This window comes from Nerophis ophidion, linkage group LG12 (genome assembly GCF_033978795.1).
Source record: "Nerophis ophidion isolate RoL-2023_Sa linkage group LG12, RoL_Noph_v1.0, whole genome shotgun sequence".
Taxonomy (NCBI): domain Eukaryota; kingdom Metazoa; phylum Chordata; class Actinopteri; order Syngnathiformes; family Syngnathidae; genus Nerophis; species Nerophis ophidion.
Window position 1 is genome coordinate 49,972,288 of NC_084622.1, and position 19,667 is coordinate 49,991,954.

The 19,667-nt window shown below is 45.1% G+C and overlaps 1 protein-coding gene across 1 annotated transcript in view; it reads right to left on the reverse strand.

Annotated features, from left to right (window-relative positions):
- The window catches only part of LOC133562846 (NT-3 growth factor receptor-like), a 98,473-nt gene that overhangs the window by 12,097 nt on the left and 66,709 nt on the right, over window positions 1-19,667 (reverse strand). The window contains exons 13-16 of the mRNA XM_061916653.1: window positions 14,397-14,570; window positions 11,707-11,837; window positions 2,978-3,150; window positions 364-607 (exon numbers count right to left, since the gene is read on the reverse strand). Of these exons, the coding sequence (XP_061772637.1) occupies window positions 364-607; window positions 2,978-3,150; window positions 11,707-11,837; window positions 14,397-14,570 (722 nt within the window). The remainder of the gene's footprint in view (window positions 1-363; window positions 608-2,977; window positions 3,151-11,706; window positions 11,838-14,396; window positions 14,571-19,667) is intronic.

The window sequence follows — 19,667 nt, forward strand, 5'->3', positions numbered from 1 at the left end:
GAGGGACGTATGTCGGTTTCTAGCAAGCCTCTAACGCAGGGCTTTTCAACTTGAGTTGAATCACACGCTATCCGTAGACATTTTACATGTTTAACCTCTTCTCCCACGGATGGCGGTGGGAGAAGAGGAGTAACATGTAAACTGTCAATTTCAATAAATGTCAAATCAGGAACTTTCATATGAAATTTTACCGCAAACTTATACTCATCTTACTTATCTTTTAGTCTATTTCACAATAACATGAGATAAAAAGTCTAACATGCAAAATGCAGACTACACTATGATTTGAATTCAATCTCTTGTACACAATGCATATTTCACATAGGATTCATTTTACAATGAACAATAAATGTATGAACTTACCCTGTAATAATCTGTGCTGTATATGTCTCTTGACATGCCAAAGTCTCCTATTTTCACCTGGAGGCCATTCCCCACCAGACAGTTTCTTGTAGCCAAATCTCGATGCACAAAGTGTTGCGATGCAAGGTAGATAATTCCTGCAGCGATTTGACTGGCGATGTGAAGCTTCTCGGGCAGACCCAACTCCCCATTAGTCTGCAGGGGCTGTCCTTCCACCAGGATCATGGCATCTGGCCCATGGGCTCTAAGGAAAATTGGAGTTCATTTGTAAATAATTAGTTATTAGAAGTGCGAGGCGTTATAGACTTTTTTTCAAAATCAATTCATTTTTGATTCATAAGCTTCTAATTCGATAGTCACAATTAGATTCAATGCGATCCACACCTATGTGTAAATATTGAAAGTGTCTTCAATATGTTAAAGTAAAATTGTAAAAAAAAAAAAAACCAGTGAAGTTGGCATGTTGTGTAAATCGTAAATAACAACAGAATACAGTAATTTGCAAATCCTTTTCAATCCATATTCTATTGAGTACACTGCAAAGACAAGATATTTAACGTTCAAACTGGTAAACTTTGTTTTTTTTTTGCAGATATTAGCTCATTTGGAATTTGATGCCAGCAGCATGTTTCAAAAAAGCTGACATAAGTGGCAAAAAAGACTGAGAAAGTTGAGGAATGCTCATCAAACACTTACAGTATTTGGAACAGGTGGGTGCCATGATTGGGTATAATAGCAGTTTCTATGAAATGCTCAGTCATTCACAAACAAAGATAGGGCATGGGTCACCACTTCGTTAACAAATGCGTGCAAATTGTCCAACAGTTTAAGAAGAACATATCTCAACCAGCTAAAATGGTAAATAGGTTGTACTTGTGTTGTGCTTTTCTACCTTTTTTTAAGGAGCTCAAAGCACTTTGACACTATTTCCACATTCACCCATTCACACACTGATGGCGGGAGCTGCCATGCACAGCGCTTGGGTGAAGTGTCTTGCTCAAGGACACAGCTGATGTGACTAGGATGTTAGAGGGTGGTGATTGAACCAGTAACCCTCATATTGCTGGCACGGCCACACTCCCAACTTCGCCACGCCGTCCCCTATTGCAAGGAATTTAGAGATTTCACCTTAAACGGTCTGTATTTAAATCATAAGCTTCTGGACGTAAGCATCTAGGCCCGAAACCAACATTGATTGCCCGGGAACCCTTGAGCCCTCAGGCAGTACGACATCATAAAGCGACATCAGTGTCTTAAGAATATCACCACATAGGCTCAGGAACACTTCAGAAAACCACTGTCAGTAACTGCAGTTCATCGCTACATCTGTAAGTGCAAGTTAAAACTAAAGCGAAAGCCATTTATCAACAACACATATCACCAGCATCTAGACCAGACCTGACCAACCTACGTCTATTTATTTATTTATTTCGGCAATCTTCACATAAAACAAAGAACAACAACAAAAAAAAGAAAAAAAAAAACACTCATTTGAGCAATGATTGAGCCGAAAGGGTGTAGGTTGAAGCAACGCTTATATAAACCTACCCCATCACAACAAGAACAAGGTTCAAAATATATAAAATCTAAAACATGCTTCACTTATATTACTTTTTTTTTTTAAACAATATATAAGCAACATATATGTAGCACACGTCTCATATACACAGTTTAACATTTAAATCAAACATATACATTTGTACACATATATATATACACAATGTATTTAAATTCCATATGAAGTGGTAATATATACATTTTAATATAACCTATATGTATAATTATGAAATCATAAATTGTATTTATACACATATTATATATTATTGTCTTTCTAAAACAATGTTTGCTCTTCTTTCTTATATTTACTAATGATAAATGATTTAAAAAGCTTTTTAAACTGGTTTATGTTGGTGCTGTGTTTTATTTCATCCTTTAAACAATTCCATATTTTAACCCCTGCTATTGTTATACTCATTCGTTTCTGCGTTGTTCTACAATATTGAATCTTAAAAAGTAGTTCTCCTCTTAAATTATAATTCCCTTCTCTCTATGACAATTAACTGATGAAGCCTACTCAATGAGAGGATCATAGCCTTGTAAGACAAACAGAATAGTTCATTTGCGATCGATTGAATGCCCCGAGAATGAGAACATTCATTGTCATTCAATTATTACAAATTGCAATATAATGTCTTGTAAAATTACATTGCAAAATTGAAAAGAAATTGATTCATAATCGATTAAATCAATTATTTTACCCATCCCTAATTATTAGTGTCAACAATTAACCTTTATCTCTTTACATTATGCCTTTTTGCTCTTTCTTTTTTTTGTCTTTTCCTTTCCCCAGCAGGTCACAAAAAGTCCTGGGCTACTGCAAATCTCCACAAATATTTACCTTGTTAGCATCTTTTGGAAAAAAATGGTCATTGAAGCGAGGAACTGACCTTGATACTAGTGTCTACGTGCAACAGACTGCGTTAAAGGAAGAAGCATATTTTTCTGCATATTTCTCAGGAATATAATACATAACTTGAAATAATTTATGTCTGGAAGTCACTGATGCTTCAGTACAACATCTCCAAATGTATCGCTACTTTTTTTTTAAGCTCACCTGAGAAATTTATTCAGATCCCCATGTTTCATATACTCGAAGACCATGATGAGTGGATCTCCTTCAGCGCATACGCCATAAAACTTTACGATATGTTCATGTTGGAGATTGGTCAGCAGTTCAGCTTCCCGTTGGAAGTCTTGCCTGGCTGATAGCATGGAATCTTTCAGAGTCTGGAGATGAACGAAGAAGACAATGAATCATAAAAGGCTGATATTGACACAATGGTCGTATTGTGTGTATGCGATCGCTTCATTCCTCCTACATATGCTGAAATTGGCCAACCAACGCTGATCAAATATCAACGACGGACCATTGAAATGCTTTATTTCAAACATTCTTGGGGTGGAAGCATGTCCCGCCAGGATTTTGCGATGTCAAAATTGTGCCATTTCATACAATTTTGAACCAATCCTTGCAACTCATGCATGGCCTTGCAACTTAGTCCAAAACCCACAGCTTGCTCCCATATTTTCACCAATCAGCGTAATTTTCATCTATAGAATTTGTTTCTCCCTGGCGCCCAAAAGCCCGTGACAACTGTCTAATCTACAGTGTAATTAATTACAGTTACTCCTTACTTTACCGAAAAAGTAACGGAAATCTTCTTTAATAAATGTAATACATTACTAGGCAAACTAATAATGCGTGACTTAAAAAAAAAAACATCAAATATCTTGCACATGCAGTTGAGAGATGTTTCATGAGAGCAGAGTGTGTGTGGGTGTGCCTTTTAAAGGCTGTGTCTGTTGCCAATTCACGTGTGACATCAGTGAGAGCACACACAGAGTGGCAATTTAGCTTAGCTGTATCTGTTAGCTTAGCAGCGGCAGTAATGGCAGCCAGGTTGAATTTTTTCACTGGATTGGTAACGCTAGTTAATAAAGAGATTGAATGTGCTTTGATGACTGTAGTGTCCTTGTCGTTAAACGGGGTATTGTAGGTTTGCAAGTTTGTCATTTCAGTCATTGATTTGTTGTTAATTATTCCCTCAAAGTAGTATATCTTGTTGTTTGCTGTGCGATGTTGCCTCTTTCCATTCAACATCAAGTTCATTTTAGTTTGGTGCTGGTTGTTACTTTCATTAGTAAAAATATAATTCCTGCATTGAACTGCTGACGCTTGTTGACATACCACATCAACATCAAACGTAGCGTATATTAAACGTCTCGCTATGTGGGTTGTAATGTACATACAAGTAGTTAGATTACTTTTTACTAGTAAAAGTAACAGTGTTAACACCGCTATCATATAATGCTGTTATTTGCCTCTTTCACACCAGCTGTAACATGCATCTTAGTAGTATTTGTCATTACCAAACTTGGATGAGTTGAAATCGCCAATGCTAATCAATAGCATGTATATAGCATATCCATTGGAAATTAGAAAAGGGCTAGTGCAAGTGAAGACGTTCAATTGGACATGCTAGCGTTGTTGGTTCCTATAAATATTAGAGATGTCCGCTACTATCGGACTGGCGATATTATCGGCCGATAAATGCTTTAAAATGTAATATCTGAAATTATCGGTATCAAAAAGTAAAATTTATGACTTTTTAATACGGCGCTGTGTACAGAGCGTCAATTGACCTTAAAGGCACTGCCTTTGCGTGCCGGCCCATTCACATTATTATCTAGAGCTTTTCACACACACAAGTGAATGCAATGCATACTTGGTCAACAGCCATACAGGTCACACTGAGGGTGGCCTGTATAAACAACTTTAACCTTGTTACAAATACGCGCCACACTGTAAACCCACACCAAACAAGAATGGCAAACACATTTCGGGAGAACATCCGCTCCGCACCACAACATAAACACAACTAAACAAATATCCAGAACCCCTTGCAGCACTAACTCTTCCGGGAAGCTACAATATGCACCCCCCGCTACCTCTTACCCCCTCCCCCCACCTCAACCTCCTCATGCTCTGTCCCAAATTCCAAGTTGCGGTTTTGAGCCATGTTTAAAAAAAAATTATGGAATTTGTGACATCAATAGTAAATATGGCAGTGCCATGTTGGCATTTTTTCCATACCTTGAGTTGATTTATTTTGGAAAACCTTGTTACATTGTTTAATGCATCCAGCGGGGCATCAAGGAATATCAGATATCGGCAAAAAAACCATTATCGGACATCTCTAATAAAAATGTCTAATTTGGTACAGATTCCCATCATCTACCAATTTATAAAAATAACTACAGGAAGATAAATATGTATAACAAAAATGTATAAAGAATGTACTGTATCAATCCATCTGGGGTTCCATACTAGAGTTCACCCGCTCACGTAAGGATGCCTTCGAGAAAGGTGAGGGACCAGCCCAGAAATATAAAGGAGTCACCAAGAAAAGCATCAGTAACACACTTTGCTGTCATGGACTAAGATCCTGCAGTGCCTGCAAGGTCAAACTGCTCAAAAAGACACATGCACATGCTCTAAAGTTAGACAATCATGAGCCAGACAAGGTTTGGGAGAATGTGATGAGGTCACATGAGCGCAAATTGGAGCTCAATATGGTTGGAGGCAGATTACAGTATTATATGTTCTATTAAACATTTGAAATTGTTATCTTTTTTCATAATTACATAATATATAAACTGCATGCATATATACATATACATATATATATATATATGTGTGTGTATATATATATATATATATATATATGTGTGTGTGTATATGTATATATATATATATATATATTTATATATGTGTATATATATATACATATATATATATATGTGTGTGTATGTATATATATATATATATATATATATACATCCATACAAACCCCGTTTCCATATGAGTTGGGAAATTGTGTTGGATGTAAATATAAACGGAATACAATGATTTGCAAATCCTTTTCAACCCATATTCAGTTGAATATGCTACAAAGACAAGATATTTCATAGATTTAGATTTCCTTTTTATTGTCAATCAAATTTGAACTTTACAGTACAAATAAGAACAACATTTCGTTGCATTAAGTGATGGTAGTGCGGGATAAAAAAAAAAAGCAATAAGGTGCATGTATAAATAAATAGATTACTGTACAGATAAATATATTGCACTTTTGCATATGCATCCAAGTTTATGGATGTATGTTATATTGTCTTTTTATTCCAGCGAGTTGTATATATTCAAACTCATAAACTTTATTTTTTTTTGCAAATAATAAGTAAGAATTTCATGGCTGCAACACGTGCCAAAGTAGTTGGGAAAGGGCATGTTCACCACTGTGTTACATCACCTTTTCTTTTAACAACACTCAATAAACGTTTAGGAATTGAGGAAACTAATTGTTGAAGCTTTGAAAGTGGAATTCTTTCCCATTCTTGTTTTATGTAGACCTTCAGTCGTTCAACAGTCCGGGGTCACCGCTGTCTTATTTTACGCTTTATAAAGCGCCACACATTTTCGATGGGAGACAGGTCTGTACTGCAGGCGGGCTAAGAAAGTACCTGTACTCTTGTTTAACGAATCCACGGTGTTGTAACACATGTTGAACATAGCTTGGCATTGTCTTGCTGAAATAAGCAGGGGCGTCCATGAAAAAGACGGTGCGTAGATAGCAGCATATGCTGTTCCAAAACCTGTATGTACCTTTCAGCATTAATGGTGCCTTCACAGATGTGTAAGTTACCCATGCCTTTGGCACTAATGCACCCCCATACCATCACAGATGCTGGCTTCTGAACTTTGCGTCAATAACAGTCTGGATGGTTCGCTTCCCCTTTGGTCCGGATGACAAGATGTCGAATATTTCCAAAAACAATTTGAAATGTGGACTCGTCAGACCACAGAACACTTTTCTACTTTGCATCAGTCCATCTTAGATGATCTCGGGAAGCCCGCGGCGTTTCTGGATGTTGTTGATAAATGGCTTTCGATTTGCAGAGTAGAGCTTTAACTTACAGATGTAGCGACAAACTGTATTTAGTGACAGTAGTTTTCTGAAATGTTCCTGAGCCTATGTGGTGATATCCTTTAGCGATTGACTTCGGTTTTTGATACAGTGCCGTATGAGGGATCGAAGGTCCCGGTCATTCAATGTTGGTTTCTGGCCATGCCGCTGACGTGGAGTGACTTCTCCAGATTCTCTGAACCTTTTGATGATATTATGGACCCTATATGTTGAAATCCCTAAATTTCTTGTAATTGCACTTTGAGAAACGTTGTTCTTAAACTGTTTGACTATTTGCTCACGCAGTTGTGGACAAAGGGGTGTACCTCGCCCCATCCTTTCTTTTGAAAGACTGAGTATTTTTTGGGAAGCTGTTTTTATACCCAATCATGGCACCCACCTGTTCCCAATTACATCCCACAGCACACCTGTGGGATGTTACAAATAAGTGTTTGATGAGCATTCCTCAACTTTATCAGTATTTATTGCCACCTTTCCCAACTCCTTTGTTACGTGTTGCTGGCATCAAATTCAAAAGTTAATGATTATTTGCAAAAAAAAAACAAAAAACTATTTACCAGTTTGAACATCAAATATGTTGTCTTTGTAGCATATTCAACTGAATATGGGTTGAAAATGATTTGCAAATCATTGTATTCCGTTTATATTTACATCTAACACAATTTCCCAACTCATATGGAAACGGGGTTTGTATATATATATATATATATATATATATATATATATATATATATATATATATATATATATATATATATATATATATATATATATATATATATATATATATATATACATATATATATATATATATATCCATCCATCCATCATCTTCCGCTTATCCGAGGTCGTGTCGCGGGGGCAGCAGCAGCCCTCTCTCCAGCCACTTCGTCTAGCTCTTCCCGGGGGATCCCGAGGCGTTCCCAGGCCAGCCGGGAGACATAGTCTTCCCAACGTGTCCTGGGTCTTCCCCGTGGCCTCCTACCAGCTGGACGTGCCCTAAACACCTCCCTAGGGAGGCGTTCGGGTGGCATCCTGACCAGATGCCCGAACCACCTCATCTGGCTCCTCTCGATGTGGAGGAGCAGCGGCTTTACGTTGAGCTCCCCCCGGATGGCAGAGCTTCTCACCCTATTTCTAAGGGAGAGCCCCGCCACCCGGCGGAGGAAACTCATTTCGGCCGCTTGTACCCGTGATCTTATCCTTTCGTTCATGACCCAGAGCTCATGACCATAGGTGAGGATGGGAACGTAGATCGACCGGTAAATTGAGAGCTTTGCCTTCTGGCTCAGCTCCTTCTTCACCACAACGGATCGATACAACGTCCGCATTACTGTAGACGCCGCACCGATCCGCCTGTCGATCTCACGATCCACTCTTCCCCCACTCGTGAACAAGACTCTTAGGTACTTGAACACCTCCACTTGGGGCAGGGTCTCCTCCCCAACCCGGAGATGGCACTCCACCCTTTTCCGGGCGAGAACCATGGACTCGGACTTGGAGGTGCTGATTCTCATTCCGGTCGCTTCACACTCGGCTGCGAACCGATCCAGTGAGAGCTGAAGATCCCGGCCAGATGAAGACATCAGGACTACATCATCTGCAAAAAGCAGAGATCTAATCCCGTGGCCACCAAACCGGAACCCCTCAACGCCTTGGCTGCGCCTAGAAATTCTCTCCATAAAAGTTATGAACAGAATCGGTGACAAAGGACAGCCTTGGCGGAGTCCAACCCTCACTGGAAATGTGTCCGACTTACTGCCGGCAATGCGGACCAAGCTCTGGCACTGATCATACAGGGAGCGGACTGCCACAATAAGACAGTTCGGTACCCCATACTCTCTGAGCACTCCCCACAGGACTTCCCGAGGGACACGGTCGAATGCCTTCTCCAAGTCCACAAAGCACATGTAGACTGGTTGGGCAAACTCCCATGCACCCTCAAGAACCCTGCCGAGAGTATAGAGCTGGTCCACAGTTCCACGACCAGGACGAAAACCACACTGTTCCTCCTGAATCCGAGGTTCGACTATCCGGCGTAGCCTCCTCTCCAGTACACCTGAATAAACCTTACCGGGAAGGCTGAGGAGTGTGATCCCACGATAGTTGGAACACACCCTCTGGTCCCCCTTCTTAAAGAGAGGGACCACCACCCCGGTCTGCCAATCCAGAGGCACCGCCCCCGATGTCCACGCGATGTTGCAGAGTCTTGTCAACCAAGACAGCCCCACAGCATCCAGAGCCTTAAGGAACTCCGGGCGGATCTCATCCACCCCCGGGGCCTTGCCGCCGAGGAGCTTTTTAACTACCTCAGCGACCTCAGCCCCAGAAATAGGAGAGTCCACCACAGATTCCCCCGGCACCGCTTCCTCAAAGGAAGACGTGTTGGTGGGATTGAGGAGGTCTTCGAAGTATTCCCTCCACCGATCCACAACATCCGCAGTCGAAGTCAGCAGAACACCATCCGCACCATACACGGTGTTGATAGTGCACTGCTTCCCCTTCCTGAGGCGGCGTATGGTGGTCCAGAATCGCTTCGAAGCCGTCCGGAAGTCGTTTTCCATGGCTTCCCCGAACTCTTCCCATGTCCGAGTTTTTGCCTCGGCTACCGCTAAAGCTGCACACCGCTTGGCCCGTCGGTACCCGTCCACTGCCTCCGGAGTCCTATGAGCCAAAAGAACCCGATAGGACTCCTTCTTCAGCTTGACGGTATCCCTCACCGCTGGTGTCCACCAACGGGTTCTGGGATTACCGCCACGATAGGCACCAACAACCTTGCGGCCACAGCTCCAATCAGCCGCCTCGACAATAGAGGTTCGGAACATGGTCCACTCGGACTCAATGTCCCCCACCTCCCTCGTGACATGTTCAAAGTTCTCCCGGAGGTGTGAATTGAAACTCTCTGACAGGAGACTCTGCCAGACGTTCCCAGCAGACCCTCACAATGCGTTTGGGCCTGCCAAGTCTGTCCGGCATCCTCCCCCACCATTGCAGCCAACTCACCACCAGGTGGTGATCGGTAGAAAGCTCCGCCCCTCTCTTCACCCGAGTGTCCAGAACATGAGGCCGCGAATCCGATGACACGACTACAAAGTCAATCATGGAACTGCGGCCTAGGGTGTCCTGGTGCCAAGTGCACATATGGACACCCTTATGTTTGAACATGGTGTTTGTTATGGACAATCCGTGACGAGCACAAAAGTGCAATAACAAAACACCACTCGAGTTTAGATCCGGGCGACCATTCTTCCCAATCACGCCTCTCCAGGTTTTACTGTCGTTGCCAACATGAGCGTTGAAGTCTCCCAGTAGGGCAAGGGAATCACCCGGGGGAGCACTTTCCAGTACTACCTCGAGTGTACCCAAAAAGGGTGGGTACTCTGAACTGCTGTTTGGTGCGTAAGCACAAACAACAGTCAGGACCCGTCCCCCCACTCGAAGGCGAAGGGAAGCTACCCTCTCGTCCACTGGGTTGAACTCAAACGTGCAGGCTTTGAGCCGGGGGGCAACGAGAATTGCCACCCCAGCCTGTCGCCTCTCATTGTCGGCAACGCCAGAGTGGAAGAGGGTCCAGTCCCTCTCGAGAGAACTGGTTCCAGAGCCCTTGCTGTGCGTCGAGGTGAGTCCGACTATATCCAGCCGGAACTTCTCTACCTCGCGGACTAGCTCAGGCTCCTTCCTCCCCAGTGAGGTGACGTTCCACGTCCCAAGAGCTAGCTTCTGTAGCCGAGGATCGGACCGCCAAGTGCCCTGCCTTCGGCTGCCGCCCAGCTCACAATGCACCCGACCTCTATGGCCCCTCCTATGAGTGGTGAGCCCATTGGAGGGATGACCCACGTTGCCTCTTCGGGCTGTGCCCGGCCGGGCCCCATGGGGACAGGCCCGGCCACCAGGCGCTCGCCATCGTGCCCCAACTCCGGGCCTGGCTCCAGAGCGGGGCCCCGGTGACCCGCGTCCGGGCGAGGGAAATCTGAGTTCATTTTGTTGTAATTCCATAGAAGTCTTTGAGCTGCTCTTTGTCTGATCACTCACCTAGGACCTGTTTGTCTTGGGAGACCCTACCAAGGGCATGAAAGCCCCCAGACAACATAGCTCCTAGGATCATTGGGACACGCAAACTCCTCTACCACGGTAAGGTAGCAGCTCAGAGAGGAGATATACCTCCTTCCCCCCCAGTGAGGTGACGTATATCCATCCATCCATCCATTTTCTACCGCTTATTCCCTTTCGGGGTCGCGGGGGGCGCTGGCGCCTATCTCAGCTACAATCGGGCGGTAGGCGGGGTACACCCTGGACAAGTCGCCACCTCATCGCAGGGCCAACACAGATAGACAGACAACATTCACACTCACATTCACACACTAGGGCCAATTTAGTGTTGCCAATCAACCTATCCCCAGGTGCATGTCTTTGGAAGTGGGAGGAAGCCGGAGTACCCGGAGGGAACCCACGCAGTCACGGGGAGAACATGCAAACTCCACACAGAAAGATCCCGAGCCTGGATTTGAACCCAGGACTGCAGGAACTTCGTATTGTGAGGCAGACGCACTAACCCCTCTGCCACCGTGAAGCCCGGTGACGTGTATATATATATATATATATATATATATATATATATATATATATTTTTTTTTAGTTTAGGGACACCATGTTCAACATATTGTTAGGAAACTATGTATCTATTCAAGTGGTCTGCAACGCTCCAGAGCCACGGGTTGCAGACCTTTGAGCAAAACAAACAAAATATTTATTTGGGAGACCTTCTATTCGTATTTTTGTAGCACACACGCCTTCTTACCTTTACAGCCACAAGCATTTTGTCTTTAGTGGGACTCAGATTGTAACATTCAGCGAGAAAGACCTTGCCAAATGCTCCTTCTCCCAGCTCCCTTTGTAAAATAATGTCCCTCCGTTTTATGTGGTGAACAACTGAAAGAGAGAGAGAGAAAATATCTACTACTGAAAGGGTTAAGGTTATGGGGTATAGGGCTTAACCCCGGATTTCCACTGTATGCTTAAACTCTACAGAAATATACACAAAGTTTATATTCATGCCGTTGCCTGGCACAACAGATTCATTTACCTCAAATCTGCTTCTGTGGGACAAGAAGTCATGCATAAACACAACATAAATCATTCGGTTTACTTTGTGTTCAAGACGGATCGTATTTTACACTTTGAAATGTTTTAATAGGCAAGGACGGACCTGAAGTCAGCATGTAAAAGGTTTTCAGATCTAACATCACCTCGTTCACACAAATGGATGAGGACATGTTGATATTACAGGCCTAAAATCAAATAATCATATTACTGGACAGCTATTTGGGGGCCTATGTCAAATACCAGCTGGTATGGAGGTCAGGGCTGCAGGGGAGTGGTTGAATGAGATGAGTGTCTGTGCACAATGCTTGCCAGGGAGGATGTCCGTCGTTGTTTGCTACAATTGGAAAAATAAAGTTGTCATTCTGCAAGGTAAAACTGTCTTTTCCATGAGTCGGTGCTGTCTCAGATGCCTGCCTGTGCGTATTGTTGGACGGCAAAGCTCTATATCAGGGGTGCCCACACTTTTTCTGCAGGCGAGCTACTTTTCAACTGACCAACTCGAGGGAATCTACCTCATTTATATATATCATTTATATTTATTTATTTATGAAAGAGACATTTTTGTAAACAAGTTAAATGTGTTTAATGATAATACAAGCATGTGTAACACATATAGATGTCTTTCTTTCACAAAGACAAGAATATAAGTTGGTGTATTACCTGATTCTGATGACTTGCATTGATTGGAATCAGACAGTAATGATGATAACGCCCACATTTTCAAATGGAGGACAAAAAAAGTTGTCCTTTCTGTACAATACCACATGAAAGTGGTTGATTTTTGGCATCTAATTTATCCAGCTTCCATACACTTTACAAGAAAAACATTGGCGGCAAATTCCGTAGCTTGCTTGATTGACATTCACGGCACCCGAGGGTCTTGTGAGATGACGCTGGCTGCTGCCAGTTCATTAATATGAAAAAATTACAGAGAGGAAGGCGAGAAACACTTTTTATTTCAACAGACTTTGGCTCCGTCCCTTCCGTCAAAACTCTAAAGGCCGACTGCACATATCCTATCTTCACAATAAAAGCCCTGCTTCATGCTGCCTGCGCTAACAAAATAAGAGTCTCAGAAAGCTGGCGTGCACAAGTGATGTGCACACCAGCTTTCTGAGGGATCGCTTGTGCACGCCAGTTTTCCGAGACTCTGTATTTAGTTAGCGCAGGCAACATGAAGCAGGGCTTTTATTGTGAAGATAGGAAATGTGCAGTCGGCCTTTAGAGTTTTGACGGAAGGTACGGCGCGAGAGTCTGTTGAAATAAAAAGTGTTTCTCGCCTTCCTCTCGGTCATATTTTAATAATAATGATCTTGCAGCAGCCAGCGTCATCTCACAAGACCCTCCGGTACCGTGAATGTCATTTAAGTGACGTCTTGGTGAAGATTGATGATCACAAATTTTTAGGTCTATTTTTTTTAAAAGCCTGGCTGGAGATCGACTGACACACCCCCCGCGGTCGACTGGTAGCTTGCGATCGACGTAATGGGCACCCCTGCTCTATATGTTCCGTGGTGTTGCTGTTCAGCAGCTGATACGTATCTTGAATGGCAGGATCGAGTTATTCCTGGAAGGACATGATTAAACCATTTGGTTTTCGTTTTACTACAACTCTTCTATCACGTGACTAGATTTGCGAGATCTCCTAAGAATTTTTGCCACTTTGATACACAGCGGTGCCGCAACAGTGCCCATCAGAACGGCGGTAGAGAGACGTCCTGCCCCGTTAAGCGTCCTGTGAGAATCCGGGGTTAAGGCAGAAATGGGCAAACACTGAACCCCTTTCAACTTTTTAATCCTGTATGCCAACCTTTTCCATCCATCCATCCATTTTCTACTTCTTATCCTTCTCTGGGTAGCGGAGGGGCTGGAACCTATCCCGGCTACACTTGGGCGGAAGGCGAGGTACACTGTGCCATCTCATTATAGGGCTAGCACTGACAGACAACATTCACACACTGGGGCTAATTTAGTGTTGCCATATAAACCTGTTCCCCAGGTAGGAGGAAGCCGGGGTACCCGGGGAGAACCCACGCAAGGAAGGGGAGAACATGCAAACTCCACACAGAAAGACTAAGAGCCTGGGAATCATACCTTCTCGCTGTGAGGCACCAGCGCTTATCACTGCTGTAAGATTTGCAATTAAATTTTCAAATGACCAGAAGTCTTAAACTAAAGAAAATTCCAATGGCTCATGAAGTGAGAGACTCTGACCTGTGTGTTTTATTTTCTACCGTGTGTTTTTGCCTAGTTTATTCTTAGGACATCTGCTCGCCAAGTGTCTGATAGGACAAATAAATGAATGCTGACTTAACAATTTGTCTTGTATGGGCTACTTTTGAGTAATTTCTGTGAGAAAGGGGCTTGTATTTAGTTTGTACTCACATGCGGTGGGTTTATTGCAGGTGTATCCATGTTTGAAGTATTGTGGATTCTCTATAATAGGAATCCTGTTCATTCCAATCATCAAAGCATCAAGTCCACCATCCAGTGTGCACGGGCCCATAATCCCATGATTGACATGGTGAAGAGGGCTGCTAGAGTCTTCCTCACCAGGACCTAGACAAAGTGTGAGGCATGCATTCATAATCAATAAGAGTGCATGACAAATATGAGATTAATATTTACCAGGTTGGTACAATAAATTATTACATAAAAAATAGCTCAGATAGCCAATAAAAATATACAAATAATAATGTACAATGAGATTACCCATACTATGCATTACAGGGGAGAGATCCTTTTACCAGCCATAAACTTTGTAATTGCAAGCAAACGTGATGTTTATTGTGTGGGACTTCTTTACTGTTTTAGAGGAAAACAATTTGTGTGCTATTTCCTTTACATCTTCTGCAAACATTCTGCCCGGAGGAAAAAAACATGACACTTCAACATATCAAACCTCATCAACCACATAAAATGCATCGCCACGACTGTTTAAATATGCTTGCTGCTAAAGAAGCCGCTCCTAAGCCATTTGCTATCGCCACTTCTTTTAAAAAGTGCAAATAATTCACCAGAGAGAGCTAAAATGATCGGAAGTTATCATTGAAATGATGGACGATCGGCCATTGTTGGCTTTCGTATGGATAAATCTACAGATACAGTTTTTCAAATCCACCTTTGTTGGGGTCTTTTTTACCGCAATGTGTGCACAAACTACACTTAAGTTTACATTTAAAAAAACAATACATATATATAAGTATGCCCTATCAGCTTGAAAAAATATATGTTGTGCTTCAAATCCAAAATACTTTATTCCAGTCAAAGTAGTGTTTTAATCGATTTACACTTTTCAGAAAGGAGATGAACACGCATTTGAAGATGGGATGTGGAAGCATTGGCCAATCTGAGGTTCCTGTCGTGAACACATCTTCATCAGAAGGTTTGCCCAACTTTACTTGTGCCCGTCATTTACAAACGGTAAGTTTAAATCTTTTTTTTTATATAGATTGGTAGTGTCTGAAAATTACAAACGCAATAACTTATTATCACTCCGTCATTTAATGAAACAAACTCAAAGTCCTACTGTATATGCACAGAAAGTGAACATCAACACAGATAATGGCAGCTAACATACAGTACAGGCCAAAAGTTTGGACACACCGTCTCATTCAATGCATTTTTATTTTATTTTCATGACTATTTACATTGTACATTGTCACTGATGGCATCAAAACTATGAGTGTGGAGTTATGTACTTAACAAAAAAAGGTGAACTAACTGAAAACATGTTTTATATTCTAGTTTTTTCAAAATAGCCACCCTTTGCTCTGTTTACTGCTTTGCACACTCTTGGCATTTCTCTCGATGAGCTTCAAGCACACTTGTGAAGTGAAAGCCATTTCAGATGACTACCTCTTGAAGCTCATCGAGAGAATGCCAAGAGAGTGCGAAAAAACAATCAGAGCAAAGAGTGGCTATTTCGAAGAAACTAGAATAGAAAACATCCATCCATCCATCCATCCATCATCTTCCGCTTATCCGAGGTCGGGTCGCAGGGGCAGCAGCCTAAGCAGGGAAGCCCAGACTTCCCTATCTCCAGCCACTTCGTCTAGATCTTCCCGGGGGATCCCGAGGCGTTCCCAGGCCAGCCGGGAGACATAGTCTTCCCAACGTGTCCTGGGTCTTCCCCGTGGCTTCCTACCAGCTGGACGTGCCCTAAACACATCCCTAGGGAGTCGTTCGGGTGGCATCCTGACCAGATGCCCGAACCACTTCATCTGGCTCCTCTCGATGTGGAGGAGCAGCGGCTTTACGTTGAGCCCCTCCCGGATGGCAGAGCTTCTCACCCTATGTCTAAGGGAGAGCCCCGCCACCCGGCCGAGGAAACTCATTTCGGCCGCTGGTACCCGTGATCTTATCCTTTCGGTCATGACCCAAAGCTCATGACCATAGGTGAGGATGGGAACGTAGATCGACCGGTAAATTGAGAGCTTTGCCTTCCGGCTCAGCTCCTTCTTCACCACAACGGATCGATACAACGTCCGCATTACTGAAGACGCCGCACCGATCCGCCTGTCGATCTCACGATCCACTCTTCCCCCACTCGTGAACAAGACTCCTAGGTGCTTGAACTCCTCCACTTGGGGCAGGGTCTCCTCCCCAACCCGGAGATGGCACTCCACCCTTTTCCGGGCAAGAACCATGGACTCGGACTTGGAGGTGCTGATTCTCATTCCGGTCGCTTCACACTCGGCTGCGAACCGATCCAGTGAGAGCTGAAGATCCCGGCCAGATGAAGCCATCAGGACTACATCATCTGCAAAAAGCAGAGACCTAATCCCGTGGCCACCAAACCGGAACCCCTCAACGCCTTGGCTGCGCCTAGAAATTCTGTCCATAAAAGTTATGAACAGAATCGGTGACAAAGGACAGCCTTGGCAGAGTCCAACCCTCACTGGAAACGTGTCCGACTTACTGCCAGCAATGCGGACCAAGCTCTGACACTGATCATACAGGGAGCGGACTGCCACAATAAGACATTCCGATACCCCATACTCTCTGAGCACTCCCCACAGGACTTCCCGAGGGACACGGTCGAATGCCTTCTCCAAGTCCACAAAGCACATGTAGACTGGTTGGGCAAACTCCCATGCACCCTCAAGAACCCTGCCGAGAGTATAGAGCTGGTCCACAGTTCCACGACCAGGACGAAAACCACACTGTTCCTCCTGAATCCGAGGTTCGACTATCCGGCGAAGCCTCCTCTCCAGTACACCTGAATAAACCTTACCGGGAAGGCTGAGGAGTGTGATCCCACGATAGTTGGAACACACCCTCCGGTCCCCCTTTTTAAAGAGAGGGACCACCACCCCGGTCTGCCAATCCAGAGGTACCGCCCCCGATGTCCACGCGAGGCTGCAGAGTCTTGTCAACCAAGACAGCCCCACAGCATCCAGAGCCTTGAGGAACTCCGGGCGGATCTCATCCACCCCCGGGGCTTTTTAACTACCTCAGCGACCTCAGCCCCAGAAATACGAGAGTCCACTACAGATCCCCCAGGCACCGCTTCCTCAAAGAAAGACGTGTTGGTGGGATTGAGGAGGTCTTCGAAGTATTCCCTCCACCGATCCACAACATCCGCAGTCGAAGTCAGCAGAACACCATCCGCAACATACACGGTGTTGATAGTCCACTGTTTCCCCTTCCTGAGGCGCCGTATGGTGGTCCAGAATCGCTTCGAAGCCGTCCGGAAGTCGTTTTCTATGGCTTCCCCGAACTCTTCCCATGTCCGAGTTTTTGCCTCCACGACCGCTAAAGCTGCACACCGCTTGGCCCGTCGGTACCCGTCCACTGCCTCCGGAGTCCTATGAGCCAAAAGAACCCGATAGGACTCCTTCTTCAGCTTGACGGCATCCCTCACTGCTGGTGTCCACCAACGGGTTCTGGGATTACCGCCACGACAGGCACCAACAACCTTGCGGCCACAGCTCCAATCAGCCGCCTCGACAATAGAGGTTCGGAACATGGTCCACTCGGACTCAATGTCCCGCACCTCCCTCGTGACATGTTCAAAGTTCTCCCGGAGGTGTGAATTGAAACTCTCTCTGACAGGAGACTCTGCCAGACGTTCCCAGGAGACCCTCACAATGCGCTTGGGCCTGCCAGGTCTGTCCGGCATCCTCCTCCACCATCGCAGCCAACTCACCACCAGGTGGTGATCGGTAGAAAGCTCCGCCCCTCTCTTCACCCGAGTGTCCAAAACATAAGGCCGCAAATCCGATGACACAACTACAAAGTCGATCATGGAACTGCGGCCTAGGGTGTCCTGGTGCCAAGTGCACATATGGACACCCTTATGTTTGAACATGGTGTTTGTTATGGACAATCCGTGACGAGCACAAAAGTCCAATAACAAAACACCACTCGGGTTTAGATCCGGGCGACCATTCTTCCCAATCACGCCTCTCCAGGTTTCACTGTCGTTGCCAACATGAGCGTTGAAGTCTCCCAGTAGGACAAGGGAATCACCCGGAGGAGCACTTTCCAGTACTCCCTCGAGTGTACCCAAAAAGGGTGGGTATTCTGAACTGCTGTTTGGTGCGTAAGCACAAACAACAGTCAGGACCCGTCCGCCCACCCGAAGGCGAAGGGAAGCTACCCTCTCGTCCACTGGGTTGAACTCAAACGTGCAGGCTTTGAGCCGGGGGGCAACGAGAATTGCCACCCCAGCCCGTCGCCTCTCACTGCCGGCAACGCCAGAGTGGAAGAGGGTCCAGTCCCTCTCGAGAGAACTGGTTCCAGAGCCCTTGCTGTGCGTCGAGGTGAGTCCGACTATATCCAGCCGGAACTTCTCTACCTCGCGCACTAGCTCAGGCTCCTTCCCCCCCAGTGAGGTGATGTTCCACGTCCCAAGAGCTAGCTTCTGTAGCCGAGGATCGGACCGCCAAGTGCCCTGCCTTCGGCTGCCGCCCAGCTCACAATGCACCCGACCTCTATGGCCCCTGCTATGAGTGGTGAGCCCATTGGAGGGATGACCCACGTTGCCTTTTCGGGCTGTGCCCGGCCGGGCCCCATGGGGACAGGCCCGACCACCAGGCGCTCGCCATCGTGCCCCAACTCCGGGCCTGGCTCCAGAGCGGGGCCCCGGTGACCCACGTCCGGGCGAGGGAAATCTGGGTTAATTTTGTTGTAAGTCCATAGAAGTCTTTGAGCTGCTCTTTGTCTGATCACTCACCTAGGACCTGTTTGTCTTGGGAGACCCTACCAGGGGGCATGAAAGCCCCCAGACAACATAGCTCCTAGGATCATTGGGACACGCAAACTCCTCTACCACGGTAAGGTAGCAGCTCAGAGAGGAGAATAGAAAACATGTTTTCAGTTATTTCACATTTTTGTTAAGTAGATAACTCCACATGTGTTCATCCAGAGTTTTGATGCCTTCAGTGACAATCTACAATGTCCATCCATCCATCCATCCATCTTCTTCCGCTTATCCGAGGTCGGGTCGCGGGGGCAGCAGCCCAGACTTCCCTCTCCCCAGCCACTTCGTCTAGCTCTTCCCGGGGGATCCCGAGGCGTTCCCAGGCCAGCCGGGAGACATAGACTTCCCAACGTGTCCTGGGTCTTCCCCGTGGCCTCCTACCGGTTGGACGTGCCCTAAACACCTCCCTCGGGAGGCGTTCGGGTGGCATCCTGACCAGATGCCCGAAC